Source organism: Pleurodeles waltl, chromosome 8 (genome assembly GCF_031143425.1).
Source record: "Pleurodeles waltl isolate 20211129_DDA chromosome 8, aPleWal1.hap1.20221129, whole genome shotgun sequence".
In the NCBI taxonomy this organism is placed as follows: Eukaryota; Metazoa; Chordata; class Amphibia; order Caudata; family Salamandridae; genus Pleurodeles; species Pleurodeles waltl.
Genome location: NC_090447.1, coordinates 70,658,808 through 70,674,912, shown reverse-complemented (window position 1 = coordinate 70,674,912; position 16,105 = coordinate 70,658,808). Strand labels below are relative to the sequence as shown.

Genomic DNA, 16,105 nt, shown 5'->3' with positions numbered 1-16,105 from the left:
CTCCCTCTGACCCAATCGCGATTCGTTAGACACCACTGCAGACCTCGTGCAGTTCCCTCCGAGATCTGAACCCTGTTGGAGAGATTTCCCTGATGCTGCACTCACTGGAACTTCAGGTTCCATTGCAGAGCCCTCATATGCCATCTGGCATGTGTCACCAGCAGGATGCAGGAGGATATGAGGCCCAGCAGCCTCAGTGAAATCCAAAACGGAGGCTGAAACATCGATATCACCGCGAGGGATGATGAGCCCAAAACTGAACTGTGTCTAGAACAGCTCTGACGAAAGGGATCGTCTGAGAGGGAGTCAGGTGTGACTTCAGCACGTTGGTAAGAGAACCCCAGCAAATGCAGGTGGTGCACCATAGTCTGGAGGTGGGAGATGACAGCCTGGAGCGAGCCCACCTTCAAAAGCTAGTCCTCAAGATAGGGGAATACTGAAGCACCAGATCCGTGCAGATGCGCTGCGACCACTGCCATCACCTTGGTAAACGCCCGAGAAGTGCTGGTAAGGCAAAAGGGGAGCACAGTGAACTAGAAGTTCTTTTGGCCTACTGTGAACTGCAAACAACATCTGTGGGCAGGCAGGACGGGAATGTGGAAGTAAGTGCCCTGCAAATTCCAAGTCCAGGACAGATAGAACCTGAGCCCTAGTGAGCATTTTGAACCTTTCTTGAGGAAGAGCTAGAGGGACCAAAGGTCTAGGATAGGGCAGAGGCCCTTGTCCTTTTTGGGTACCCGAAAGTAGCAGGAATAACAACCATGACCTACGTCTGGCACAGGTGCCCTCTCTATGGCTCCCTTGACCAAGAGAGCTGTAACTTCTGCAAGTGCCAAGTGATTCTCTCTCATCCGATTGTAGGATGGTAGCACGGATGGAGGGGTAGTATCGAAGAGGAGGCAGTAGCCCCTTTGGACTATATGCAAAACCCACATATCTCACATGATGCAGTGCACCCCTATGTCAGAGTGGATGTTTGGAAATCAGGAGTTCCACATCTGTGCCTTAATCCTCATCTATCAGCACAGGATCACCAGAACTCAATGCATTAATATAAGGATCAAACAAATGCTCGAACCAACAAACGTTTGGGGTGACTGGGAACATCTCTGGTTTCATTAGTCACTGAATTCTGCTACTATTTTCCTGTCAATCTTTGGTATATACTGGTGTCTGACTCAATTGCCTGCATAATAACAGACCCCCAGAGTAGCATACTAGGCTGTGAGGAAAAGGGCATTACAGACAGAAGTGAATTTGGTAATGGAGTGTCCAGAGTAATTGGTTATTCAGCCAGTGACATTCACTGATTGACCAACTCCTCCAGGCCAGAAAACAATCATGATATGGCCAGCCCAGTCCATTCTTCAAATATATTAAGGGTCTTTATCATTTCAGTCCATTTTGGTTTGTCTGGAAATCTACCAAACCTTAAAGCTCAATGCCAAAATCAAGCCGACATTCAACTACTGCTACAAAGCTATATGTAGAATTTGAGTTTGGAAATGATAGCCAACAGATCAATATAAAATATGCTGCAGAGGGGAAAGGTGAGCATTTACAGAGAATCTAATTAGAAGCATGTTCAGGATAACCTGCTGCGACATTCAAGTACAAGGTCCACCCAAAAAGCCCACAAACAGCTTAGATTAACAGGACCTAAAATTGAAGTTTTATACCTTTCATTAAATCAGTGCTTCATGGGCTACGCATCAATCCATCATAGGAACTCTGAGAACACCTAAAGAAGCAGCCCAAAGCCAGGAACACACACACATTTGTTAGTGAAAGTAGAATTTCTATTTAACAAAAGTCACTTTGGAATCTGTATTCACAGCACTAAATAGCTCCATGATTGTTAAATTGGAACTGGATGCAGAGAGAGACTTGGAATGGATGTGCAAATAGTGTGATTCTTAGCACAGTTAATATATAAGAAGCAACATTCTAATTCTTGAAACTCTTCAGCTCAAAGGACTGAATACTGGAGGGCTCAAGACATTCCAGCGCACCAGTCACATATGGACTTCCTGTGGACACATGCATTAATTTCTAATAGTTTCAGAATGTTGCAGGTTCATAATTATAGGTTTAGGGTTTTGAAAATGCCACTAACACTGCATGCCATGGAGAGACTTACAGGTTTCCCAGACAAAAGGGTGAAGATGCGCATCCTCTCTTCTTGGATAAAGCAATCCGCTTGCAATTTGTTCCAGTCCACCAGCTGCATCATCATCAGATCCCTTACCTGCTGGCAGCCCACCAGCTGGGACAGAAGAATGGAGAGCCGGTGATCACCTAGAGCAAAGACACTTAGTTATATTCTCCTGTACTACAGAGAACTGTGAAACAATACGCAAACAAAGAAAGGAAAATGTCACTTATCCAGTGTACATCTGTTCGTGGCATTAGTCGCTGCAGATTCACATGCTGTGCATAGTCCGCCGTCGGAGTGTTGGGTCGGAGTGTTACAAGTTGTTTTTCTTCGAAGAAGTCTTTTCGAGTCACGAGACCGAGGGACTCCTCCCACTTTGGTTCCATTGCGCATGGGCGTCGACTCCATCTTAGATTGTTTTCCCCGCAGAGGGCGAGGTAGGAGTTGTGTATGCTAATAATAGTGCCCATGCAATGGAATAAATACGTATGTACAAAATGAAGGTTTAATGTAATATATTTACAAATGTACAAATGTTCAAGATCTACTTCTAAACGGCTACAGGCTCCCGGGGAGGCGGGTGGGCGCATGTGAATCTACAGCGACTAATGCCACGAACAGATGTACACTGGGTAAGTGACATTTTCCGTTCGATGGCATGTGTAGCTGCAGATACACATGCTGTGCATAGACTAGTAAGCAGTTATCTCCCCAAAAGCGGTGGTTCAGCCTGTAGGAGTGGAAGTAGTTTGAAATAAAGTTCTTAGTACGGCTTGACCTACTGTGGCCTGTTGTGCAGATAACACATCTACACAGTAGTGTTTAGTAAATGTATGAGGCGTAGACCATGTTGCTGCCTTACATATTTCGGTCATTGGAATATTTCAGAGAAAGGCCATAGTAGCACCTTTCTTTCTGGTTGAGTGTGCCTTTGGTGTAATAGGCAGTTCTCTTTTTGCTTTAAGATAGCAGGTTTGGATGCACTTTACTATCCATCTGGCGATACCTTGTTTTGAAATTGGATTTCCTGTATGAGGTTTTTGAAAGGCAATAAACAGTTGTTTTGTCTTCCTAATTTCTTTTGTCCTGTCAATGTAGTACATTAGCGCTCTTTTGATGTCTAATGTATGTAGTGCTCTTTCAGCTATTGAATCTGGCTGTGGGAAGAACACTGGTAATTCCACTGTTTGGTTTAAGTGGAATGGTGAGATAACCTTTGGTAAGAATTTTGGATTTGTTCTTAGAACGACCTTATGTTTGTGTATTTGAATAAATGGTTCTTGTATGGTAAACGCCTGTATTTCACTTACTCTTCTTACAGATGTGATGGCAATGAGAAATGCAACTTTCCACGTTAAGTATTGCATTTCACAAGAATGCATGGGTTCGAAAGGTGGACCCATGAGCCTTGTCAAGACAATGTTGAGGTTCCATGAAGGAACAGGTGGTGTCCTTGGTGGTATAATTCTCTTTAGGCCCTCCATAAACGCTTTAATGACAGGTATTCTAAATAGGGAAGTTGAATGAGTAATCTGCAGGTAAGCAGATATTGCTGCAATATGTATTTTTATGGAAGAGAAAGCTAGATTTGATTTTTGTAAATGTAGTAAATATCCTACTACATCTTTTGGAGATGCATGCAATGGTTGGACTTGATTATTATGGCAGTAACAAACAAATCTTTTCCATTTACTTGCATAGCAGTGTCTAGTGGATGGTCTTCTAGCTTGTTTTATGACCTCCATACACTCTTGTGTAAGGTTTAAGTGTCCAAATTCTAGGATTTCAGGAGCCAAATTGCTAGATTCAGTGATGGTGGGTTTGGATGCCTGATCTGTTGTTTGTGTTGTGTTAACAGATCTGGCCTGTTGGGTAGTTTGACATGAGGTACTACTGACCGGTCTAGTAGTGTGGTATACCAAGGTTGTCTTGCCCATGTTGGTGCTATTAGTATGAGTTTGAGTTTGTTTTGACTCAATCTGTTTACTAGATATGGAAGGAGAGGAAGAGGGGGAAAAGCGTACGCAAATATCCCTGACCAATTCATCCATAGAGCATTGCCTTGAGATTCGCGGTGTGGTTACCTGGATGCGAAGTTTTGGCATTTTGCGTTTTCTTCTGTTGCAAATAGATCTATTTGAGGTGTTCCCCAAATTTGGAAGTAAGTGTTCAGGATTTGGGGGTGAATTTCCCATTCGTGGACCTGTTGGTGATCCCGAGAGAGATTGTCTGCTAGCTGGTTCTGGATCCCTGGAATAAACTGTGCTATTAGGCGAATGTGGTTGTGAATTGCCCAATGCCATATTTTTTGTGTTAGGAGACACAACTGTGTCGAGTGTGTTCCCCCCGTTTGTTTAAATAATACATTGTCGTCATGTTGTCTGTTTTGACAAGAATGTATTTGTGGGCTAACATTGGTTGGAATGCTTTCAACGCTAGAAATACTGCTAACAATTCTAGGTGATTTATATGAAACTTTCTTTGATGTACGTCCCATTGTCCTTGTATGCTGTGTTGATTGAGGTGTGCTGCCCACCCTGTCATGGAAGCATCTGTTATTACGTGTTGTGGCACTGGGTCTTGGAAAGGCCGCCCTTTGTTTAAATTGGTACTGTTCCACCATAGAAGCGAGATGTATGTTTGGCGGTCTATCAACACCAGATCTAGAAGTTGACCCTGTGCATGTGACCATTGTGATGCTAGGCACTGTTGTAAGGGCCGCATGTGCAATCTTGCGTTTGGGACAATGGCTATGCATGAGGACATCATGCCTAGGAGTTTTAATACCATCTTTGCGTGTATCTTTTGTGTTGGATACATAGCTTGTATCACCTTGTGAAAATTTTGAACCCTTTGTGGACTTGGAGTGGCTATCCCTTTTGTTGTGTTGATTGTCGCTCCTAAGTATTGCTGTGTTTGACGAGGCAAAAGGTGTGACTTTGCATAGTTGATGGAGAAACCTAGTTTGTAAAGGGTTTGTATAACATAATCTGTGTGGTGTGAACACTTTGTTAGCGAGTTGGTTTTGATTAACCAATCGTCTAGGTACGGAAACACGTGTATTTGCTGCCTCCTGATATGTGCAGCTACTACTGCTAGACATTTTGTAAAGACTCTTGGTGCTGTTATTCCGAATGGCAACACTTTGAATTGGTAATGTATTCCTTTGAATACGAACCTTAGGTATTTCCTGTGCGAGGGATGTATCGGTATATGGAAATACGCGTCTTTTAGATCTAATGTTGTCATGTAGTCTTGCTGTTTCAGTAGTGGTATTACGTCTTGTAACGTGACCATGTGAAAGTGGTCTGATTTGATGTAGGTGTTTAGTGTTCTGAGATCTAATATTGGTCTCAGAGTTTTGTCCTTTTTGGTATTAGAAAGTACAGTGAGTAAACTCCTGTGTTGTTTTGTGTTTTTGGTACTAATTCTATTGCGTCTTTTTGCAGTAATGCTTGAACTTCTAGTCCTAGAAGGTCTATATGCTGTTTTGACATAATGTGTGTTTTTGGTGGGACATTTGGAGGGAGTTGGAGAAATTCTATGCAATAACCATGTTGGATAATTGCTAAGACCCAAGTGTCTGTTGTTATTTCTTCCCATGATTTGTGGAACTGGCTTAGTCTTCCCCCCACTGGTGTTGTGTGAAGGGGTTGTGTGACCTGTGAGTCACTGTTTATTTGGAGGGGTTTTTGGACCTTGAAACTTTCCCCGGTTTCTTGGGAATTGGCCCCCTTTGTATTGGCCCCGAAAGCCACCCCTTTGATATTGTCCCTGGTAGGGAGGTGGTCTTGGTTGTGAGGTGCTGGCTTCTGTGGCTTGACCTCGAAACCCTCCTCTGAAAGTAGTTTTGCGAAATGTGCCAAATGTGCCTCTGCCCTGCACGGAATTGAGTGTGCCCATGGCTTTAGCTGTGTCAGTGTCCTTTTTTAATTTTTCAATTGCAGTGTCCACTTCTGGGCCAAACAATTGCTGTTCATTGAACGGCATATTGAGCACTGCCTGTTGTATCTCAGGTTTGAAGCCGGATGTGCGCAACCATGCGTGCCTCCTTATTGTTACAGCAGTATTTATTGTTCTTGCAGCTGTATCTGCTGCATCCATAGAAGAACGGATTTGGTTGTTGGATATATTCTGTCCCTCTTCAACCACTTGTTTTGCCCGTTTCTGGAATTCTTTGGGGAGGTGCTCGATGAGATGCTGCATCTCGTCCCAATGGGCTCTGTCATATCGCGCTAGGAGTGCTTGCGAGTTGGCGATGCGCCATTGATTTGCAGCTTGTGCTGCAACCCTTTTCCCCCGCTGCATCAAACTTGCGGCTCTCCTTGTCAGGAGGTGGTACGTCGCCTGATGTGTGCGAGTTGGCTCTTTTAAGAGCTGCTCCTACGACAACTGAATCTGGTGTCAGTTGTGATGTAATAAAAGCAGGGTCTGTGGGCGGTGCCTTGTATTTCTTCTCCATCCTTGGAGTTATTGCTCTGCTTTTAACTGGCTCCTTAAAAATTTGTTTAGCGTGCCTTAGCATTCCCGGGAGCATAGGAAGGCTTTGATAATTGCTATGGGTGGAGGACAGGGTGTTAAAGAGGAAGTCATCCTCGATAGGCTCTGAATGTAGCGATACATTATGAAACTCTGCTGCCCTAGCTACCACCTGTGCATATGCTGTACTGTCCTCAGGTGGTGAGGGCTTAGTGGGGTACGACTCAGGGCTATTGTCCGATACTGGAGCGTCATAGAGATCCCATGCGTCCTGATCATCTTGGCTCATGGTGGTATGTGCTGGTGATTGTGGCGGAGTCTGTGCCGGCGATATATGAGTTGCCGGTGGTGGAGAGGGTGGTGGAGTTACCTTCTTTACCACTTTTGCTTGTGGTGTCTTTTCTTGTTGTTGGAAATCTAGTTTCCTTTATCTTCTGATTGGGGGAAGAGTGCTGATCTTCCCTGTACCACTTTGTATAAAGATCCGCTTTTGCGTGTGATCTACATCTGTTGTTTGTAATTCCTCCTCAAATCTGTGTCTTTGTAGTTGGGAGGACAGTGATTGTTCCTCTGAGTAGGAACTGGCTTTCGGTTCGGTTGCTGGGCGTTTTTGCACCGAAACCGTGTCTTTTGTTGTTTTCGGCTCCGACAAGATCTTTCTCTTTTTCGGTGTCGTACCCTCTCGGTGCCGACCAGCTTCGGTGTCGTACCCTCTCGGTGCCGACCAGCTTCGGTGTCGTACCCTCTCGGTGCCGACCAGCTTCGGTGTCGTACCCTCTCGGTGCCGAGCAGCTTCGGTGCCGTACCCTCTCTGTGCCGAGCAGCTTCGGTGCCGTACCCTCTCTGTGCCGAGCAGCTTCGGTGCCGTACCCTCTCTGTGCCGAGCAGCTTCGGTGCCGTACCCTCTCTGTGCCGAGCAGCTTCGGTGCCGTACCCTCTCTGTGCCGAGCAGCTTCGGTGCCGTACCCTCTCTGTGCCGAGCAGCTTCGGTGCCGTACCCTCTCTGTGCCGAGCAGCTTCGGTGCCGTACCCTCTCTGTGCCGAGCAGCTTCGGTGCCGTACCCTCTCTGTGCCGAGCAGCTTCGGTGCCGTACCCTCTCTGTGCCGAGCAGCTTCGGTGCCGCTGTCTCTGTGCCGAGCAGCTTCGGTGCCGCTGTCTCTGTGCCGAGCAGCTTCGGTGCCGCTGTCTCTGTGCCGAGCAGCTTCGGTGCCGCTGTCTCTGTGCCGAGCAGCTTCGGTGCCGCTGTCTCTGTGCCGAGCAGCTTCGGTGCCGCTGTCTCTGTGCCGAGCAGCTTCGGTGCCGCTGTCTCTGTGTCGACCCTTTTGTGCGGCACTTTCTCGGTCCCGAGATTGCTGCGTGCCTGTGTCTCGACCTGAGTCGGACGATCTCGGCACCAGCTCGCCCTTTTTCGGTGCCGATGGACGGTCACCTACTTTATGGGTTGAGCCATGGCCTGTTGGCAGTGGCGTCCCCTGGGCTTTGTCTGTTTTTTCGTGTGTTCTTTCTTTCGACGTCTTACTCACGGTTGGTTGCTCGTCGACGTCGAATTCTTCGGATTCCGAATCGCGGATGGAGAAAGTTTCTTCTTCTTCTTCCTCCTCGAACCCTTGTTGTCCTGTCGGCGTGGAAGCCATCTGTAACCTCCTGGCTCTTCGGTCCCTGAGCGTTTTTCTCGACCAAAACACACGACAGGCCTCACACGACTCTTCCTTGTGCTCGGGGGACAGGCACAAGTTACAGACCAAATGTTGGTCTGTATAAGGATATTTACTGTGGCATTTAGGACAGAATCGGAACGGGGTCCGTTCCATCAGTCTCGATGTTGCACGCGGTCGGGCCGACCAGGCCCCGACGGGGGATCGAAAATACCCCGAAGGGTTACCGGAGCTCTTTAAGGCTCGGTGTCGATTTGCCCTAACTATCCCGATACCGAACTAAACAATACCGCCAAATTTTCCGTTGATTCTGACTAACTTTCCGACCCGAAACACGGAGCGAAAAGGAACACGTCCGAACCCGATGGCGGAAAAAAAACAATCTAAGATGGAGTCGACGCCCATGCGCAATGGAACCAAAGTGGGAGGAGTCCCTCGGTCTCGTGACTCGAAAAGACTTCTTCGAAGAAAAACAACTTGTAACACTCCGACCCAACACCAGACGGCAGACTATGCACAGCATGTGTATCTGCAGCTACACATGCCACCGAACATTAGGTTTACGCTGATTCAACATTTGATTAATCAGACCATTAGGAATTCGCATAATTTAGAGGTGGAAAAACATTGTCCAGGGTAGGAAGCTGAGTCTTTATACGATATATCAAAATGAGATATCATGCAGAGTGTCCAGGGGGTCACTTACCAGTGGACAGGGGCTTGTTCTAGCAGTCCCAAGTTGCTCTTTTAGGGGGTAGTGTGGCAGAGCAGCCTTAGGCTTATCAGAAAGGAGAGTTACTACACACAGCCAGTAAATGATAGACGACTCAATAAGGAGATCCACACCAATTTACATAAACAACAAGCATCTCTCTATATTTTTAGGCACCAGAATCCATACGATCAGGTAAGAACATTTTCAAAGAAAAATACTTTCAGGTTTTAAAAGTCGACTGCATTTTTCAGAAGCGGCAATGTAATAATATGGAGGAAAAAAAGGTACTGCATTCAGGTATAGTACAGCGACCTATGGAATCAATCTCTTGGATTTAGGGTGAGAATTGGGCAAAGGTCAAGGCAACACCAACATGTCACACTGGGCGGCACTGGGGAGGCCAGGAGCAGAGATGTAGAATGGCATCAGGGGCCCAATGTAAGTCAATGGAGATACGTCCGGTTGAAAAGAGGCTGTAGGTTTGCACTAGGAGTCCAGTCGAGGTGAACTAACAGGTGAGTTTGAATCTTGAGATGCTTGGGACGGGGGCAAATCTTAGGTTCTCTTCTCCATGGGTGCAGTGGTGCTTTCTGATATAGGGCTTTTAGTGGTCCAGAGTCCTCGCAGATTTCTTGGTGTGCCTGAGAGATGCAGGGAAGCAGGAAGGCAGTCATCCCAGGATTTTGGAGCTACAACAGCTGCAAGACGACATCACTTTGGTGAAATTCAATAGAAGCAGCAGGCAGGCCAACAAAGATGGATCCAGGTCATGTGCTTCTTCCTCATTTTTTGCTTTTGAGGCTTAGATGTCCATAATAGATCAGCAACAATCTAAATTCCTGGTGCTAGGACTTCCCTAAATACTGAATTTAGGGGTGTTTAGGGGAGCCAATGGGCTACTTACCCCTGGGGTCACAACACCCCCCTATATGACCACTTACGGGCTAGTCCGCCTCCAAGGGACCAGTGGATATTTGGAGTCTATGGCATTGGGGAATGGGGCCTTTTCCTTCTGAGGTAGTACAGGTCTTTCTCTCATGTTGACTATTGCTTTTTCTCCATGCCTGACATCTAAGATGCAGTGGAGGCAGACTTGTTGCCACAGGGAATTAATCTACTCTTCGGTTCTCCTCCAGATGGATGAAAGTGAGGGGAAAACTTGTAACCTAAACGCCCAAAGCCGATCTGGCTGGACCGAGCATCAGGCGTTTCCCCAGCAGCCTGGAAGGGTGGAGCACTTTTGTTAATGGGGGCGGTTTTCAACACTGCAGCAGTTTTAAAAGCACTGCAGAGTTTACTGTGTGTCCAACAATTTTCCGGCAACAATAAAAGTGCAATTTAATTCTGGTGATTAATGTACCTGCTGGAAAGAGATCAGAGTTTTGTCAAGTGGCAGGTTTGGCTCATCTAAGGTAACACAGTGAGCTATGAACTACTTTCAAAGAGATGCATGCAAAGTGCATGGTACAGATTAGGACAGTTATGTTTTTTTGCCCAATCTTCGATTATCCTAAATTTGCTAAAAAGGGCATGTTTGGATAGAAATAAATTATTAGTAAAGTCAACCCTAAGCACTGTGTTTCGTTCTGAACCCTAAGTTTATGTTTCCAGAGACCAAGCACTCTTAAGAAATGCCTACCAGTATGGATAAAGTCATTTCTACACACTGTAGCCCCCTTTGTTTTATGTAACATTTTCAACAGACATTTACACATGTATGATTTATTGGCTCTGTATGTGTGTGAGATGTAAAGTGCTCTGACACCCTACTCTGGTAAAAGAGGTGGTATAAAACAAATCAAATACATGTGAGAGAGGGGCTTTGGCGAGATGACACTATTAAAGGGTGATAGTGCGGGAATCATGAAGAGCCCCAATAAAGACTGCCGTATCCTGGTGCACTGTAAGGTCATCATTTACTATGCCTTAAAGTCTAATACAAGTCCGAGCCTGTAAATACCTGGTGGGTAACAGAGGGTAAACTCAAAACAGGACCTATGAAAGGATGTGAAAGGATTATTTACACTAAGCGCTAATTCTGTAGACTTTGTGGCATGCCCCTGGAGACCCCAGTGTCTCTGCTCTCACCTCTAAATTTGGTTGCTTGTATCTTTTGAACCCACAACTGGCATACTGGTGCACCCTCGTAAGTTCCTAGTACATGGTACTTGGGTAACCAGGGCACTGGTACACTAGGAGTCTCATGAGCTGCAGCATGTATTATGCCACCCGTGGAAGCCCATGCAAATTGTGTCTGTAGGCCTTCCGGAGTAGCCTGCGTGAAATGGTGCATGCACCTTTCACATAACATATAAGGCTTGCCTTTTATCTCAGTCACTGCACTTACACTGTAAACCACTACTATGGTAGATTCTTCAGCCCAAGGGCAGGGTGCATGTCCCAGAGTGTGAGGGTAGCCATGCATGAGCAGGTTGCCCCTACAAACCCCAGATTCCATTCTCTACGCTTTGTAAGTGCGAGGAAGCCATCTTAAGGTATGTAGTGGACACTGGTCAACACGAGTGATTTAACTACATAATGGCTTCTCCGAAGCTAGGCATGTTTGGTATCAAACATGTTGGAATCATGGGACTACACCGATTACTGTGCTAGCTGCATACCACCATGTACTCTGGGGGTTCCTTAGAGGATCCCCCAGATCTGCCTTTGCTGCCTTACGGGGTCTGGCTGCTAGCACACGCTGCCGCCGACCCCGACACTGTTCTGCCCTCCTGCTGGGGAGCCTAACTTGAGCAGGGGAAGGCAGAACAAATTTCCTGTACGGGACAGGTGTGACCGCCTCATCTGGTAGACAATATCTAGTTGCACATTCCTTTCCGACCCACCCTCCCTGTTTTGCAAACTGATTTCTAGAGACAGGGACTTCCCTTTCAGGGACCTAGTTTTGAGGCACCAGTGATCAATGTTCTTCATGGCTTCGCGCTTCTGGCGTAAACGTTTTGAAAAGAAAGTGATGTCAGCACACCAGGCTGGCGCCTCATAGGACCTGCAATGCCATATCCAGCGCACACAACACCGAACGCACCCTGGTGGCATGCAGGAGTCACTACTGGAGAAAGCTCCCCAGACTGACTCCTGGGGTGGTGGTGGTGGTGGTGGTGGTGGGGGTGGTGGGGAATTTAAGATAAGGAATCTGCAGCTAGATATTGTCTCTACCAGATAAGGCATTAACGAAGGTAAGTAACTTGTTCACCAGTTTCAGTGCACTGCCAAACGCAGGGAGGTAATCTCAATTAAAGTCACCTTTAAAGTCAGGAGCTGGTGAGAACAGTAATGCATTTGCTCAACTGCAGATGCCATCAATTTGGTGATTTAATGTCTGTGCTCTGTTCTCCATGGTAGATTTTTAAAAACTGCAAATATGCAGGCAAAGGCCCACAAATTACGTCTATCAGGTGTGAAGCACGGTTGCCAGATCCAGATTTGTGATTAGGATAATTCTCAGGTGGGACAGTGTGCCTTTACTGACCACTTGAGAAATAGTGTGATTGAGGGGGAGAGACATGAACATAAATTTTCAGTATCAACTAATACTTTGGGTACTAGCTACTTGCCTAAGGCTTAGAGTACCCGAAGTTATATGCTGACCATTTTTGATTTTGCTACGGGCAAGTTCATCTGCTTGAGTTCCCATTCTAATGAAATATTCTCTACAGTTTCATCTGGCGTTCACTTGTTGCTAAGCTCAATATCAATGTCCTTGTTGGCGTTCTAGAATTGCTGGGCAAAAAAGGGGACATATTTCCCCTGCCAGCTGAAAGGCTCAATCCCGTAGGTTACATTCTTTGTCCCTTCTTTTACCCCAACACGGTCCTCAACATTATCCCTTTCAACACTTTCACTCAATAACCCCACCCCAACTTCCGAACAAACCTAGTTCTTCAAGCTCTTGACTTCAGTCTTCCCTTGCATTTTTTTTTTTTTTAAACTGATGTGCAGATTGGGTTGAAGGATGAGTTGCAATATGAATAGTGTGTGCCAGGAAAAAAAAAATTAAACCACAGGAGAAGAATGCAGCTTCAGCGGACTATATGCCTTGAAGTGGGAAACCATCCCTTATCAAAATTTTCACAACAGGACCTCTTTTCCATTTCAGTATTTCATTATACATGTAGTCAACTTACTTTTCAACCATCTAAAAAAGGAATTCAAACCCAGACGAAAACATCTCTAAAGGCTCATTGTCAGAAGGTAACCATACCTGAGAGCTGTGATAGTTTACAAGCTTCACTGATCCTCTGTCCAGTCAGGTAGCTGAACACTGCTTCTGTGTGATTATCACTACGAGAAATAGACACTTCCTCCTCAATCCGTTCTGCTGCAGTCTGCGAAAGCCAGCGAGAGAACGCTTTCCTGCGTTCCAGACTCTGAACATATCCACTTGGCTCATCCAGACTGGCCTCCAACTCCTTTAAGTTGCCCCAGATTGCCTCGCATAATGTCCATGTCAGGTGCCAGTGCTTAACCACTGCTAAGAAATAGGAGAAGAGACATTAACACTAATGCGAGAACAAGATACAGGAACGGCATTTGATGCCAAAAGGCTGTAAAAGAATGTTAATACTCACTAACTACTAATACTAGTTTCATTGTGAAAACATTAAAAACCATGCATAGGTCACTCTACACAAGCCTTTCTGAGTTCCCAGTGCTTACTCTCCACCATCAGTCCAGATTAATGACATTTCTCTGCACAGAAGCTCCTACACTCAATAGGTCTCCTAAGGAATGTAACCCCCTCCTCCCAATCACAACACAAGTCCCCTCCCAGATGTTCTCAACACTCTTCCCTAACCCCCTATCAAGCCCAAACAAGCATGCTTCCTCTCAACTACCAAGCCTACATTCCCAAGAACGTCAATGGGCTTGTGTGCAGAGGTGGTGGCGGATTAGCTGTATCAAGCGAGGAGGGCTACGGACAAGACTGAATGAACTTACTAAGCACAGTAATGGTTTGTATCCAATATCATTACAGTAAGCAATGAAAAGCACAGTACCAAGGAATAACTAAATGAACTAAAAATCTATCATATATTCAGATATTAACAAGTGATGATACAACACATTCCCAAGGGACTGCTGACGATTAAAACAAGGTAAGAGGACAGCACAATCAGTTCACAGAAAAGCCCTGAAGGCTAGCATTTCTATTTGGCAAGAGATAGGCTTTTAAGACAAGATGATTTACACAGCAACCACAGTATGTATCATCTTACACAGTCCAGGTGATAGCTAGGTTTTTTCTTTAAACCAGGATTGGTGCTGACGATGTCGAAATCGACGCAAGACAAAACAGACCTTTTCAATGCAGAGGATAAAACAGTAACGACCTCTGTGTTACTTGCACAGTGCAGAGGACATCAGAGGTTTGTTCTTTCCATAGGCCCTGAAAAACCTGGTGTTTTCACAAGTATGTTTTCATTTTTAAATAATTTTGAGACATGATTACAGTGCTTCCTTTGTATCCAGAGAAGACACGTATTTTCAGTGTGGCAAGTACTGCACTGATATCTCACCGTCTGAAAATAAAATCATGCTGCGCTGGTAGGTGCCTACTTCTTTCACTGGCCAGAAATGGGGGGCGGGAGGAAGAGCTCAGTCCAGAAGCATATGTACTGCTCAACAGAAGAGAGGTACTGCTAGAAAGGGGACAACGTGGAACCCTCCTTTGGGATCACCAAAGAAAGCCCACTAGACACAAAGGATTTTTTAATTTGTAAAAACCCAGGTTGGAGTAAGCCTACCCAGGTATTGGGTCACCAGTCCCAAAGCACACCAGTCCCAAAGCACAACAGTCTCTCTCACTACACTCTTCTCACACTCAACACACCCCACCCACTGAGGGCCTACCACACCCATCACAAAATGAAGCAAGAGGAAATTTGGATTCCTTTGAGTGTAGTTTTGACAAATGGGCCAGTAGACGCTGGTGGGTGGGGGTAGCATGGAGGAAGGTTCTCAACCTCCCCATTATGCCTCTCTGGGTGACAGAAAAACTGTCAGGAGACAAGGGTGGGAGATACCCTATAGTACCATGAAGGGCAATTTACACACATCGTTCTGTTTCATTTTCCCCCAATTGTGTGGGGGCTGACCACGCCTCACATCCCCTATAGTGGAGAATAAATCCCATCAGGCTGTCTTGGGGGAGGTGGAGTTACTGGTCGGAAAGCTTAGTGGTGGAAGGGCGTTGAAAGCCCACCAGATTACTGGAGGAAAAAGTGAGAGAAGGAAAAAAGTAATAGGGTGTGACACTGGGCTATTTTGACATCAGTACCCGAGCTCAGGCACCACAGCGCATGTCTGCTCCAGGAGGGAGGCAGAATGGGGGCAGAAGGTTGTCTAATGTAGCTACCCCCGTCTCCGCCACTCAAAGTGTGCAAAAACAAACACAAAATCCAATTTACTCTCACTTGCCATGAAGAATGCCTGCTCTGTTTGGGCTCTAGGTCAACCCACAGGCAAAGAACCCAACCAATCTTGGGCATTTCTGAACCCTAGAGACCCAGGGAATTTATGGTGGTTTTGGGTGGAGCCCAGCATATTTGCTTATTCGGAATGCCCTATGATGGTAAAAATATGGTTAAAAGGCCGTTGTCTCATATCAGTGTGATAGAAAACTGCCACTTTCAGCCAATGGTCAAAGTCTTATCTCCCTGCATTCACATTCTTCTCCTGTTGGCAACACAGCCTCTGGTATGTGGGTGAACCTAACACAGATCATGCCAGAGCAAAACTAGAACCATGCAACATCCTCATTTACCATATTAACTTCACACCGTCAAAGTTTTGGAGGGTTACTATCCCCGGCAATAGGCCCAGTCACACAAGTGGGGTTGTGTTTATCAGGACAAGAGTACAAACACTGGGTGGTAGGAAGTTTGTGGATTTTAGCCCAAGCTTGAAGGGCTTTCTGGGTAAGAAAACACAATGGGATCCATACCAGTGACAGCACCCTGGACTCCCCTGGGTGTGTAGGTCTCAGAAATGACTTTTTGGTAGGTTTCCCTTGGTGGCGACTGTAGGAAGTTGGCTCTGTAAATACTATCTCAAAGTTAGAGATAGTGTGCACAGAGTCC

General features: G+C 45.9%; 1 protein-coding gene across 2 annotated transcripts in view; it reads right to left on the bottom strand.

Moving 5' to 3' along the window:
• The window catches only part of NUP98 (nucleoporin 98 and 96 precursor), a 603,720-nt gene that overhangs the window by 105,472 nt on the left and 482,143 nt on the right, over positions 1-16,105 (bottom strand). The window contains exons 25-26 of one of the 2 annotated variants that reach the window (XM_069203729.1): positions 13,228-13,497; positions 2,141-2,298 (exon numbers count right to left, since the gene is read on the bottom strand). In XM_069203729.1, the coding sequence (XP_069059830.1) occupies positions 2,141-2,298; positions 13,228-13,497 (428 nt within the window). The remainder of the gene's footprint in view (positions 1-2,140; positions 2,299-13,227; positions 13,498-16,105) is intronic. The other variant, XM_069203730.1, reaches the window with a different exon arrangement.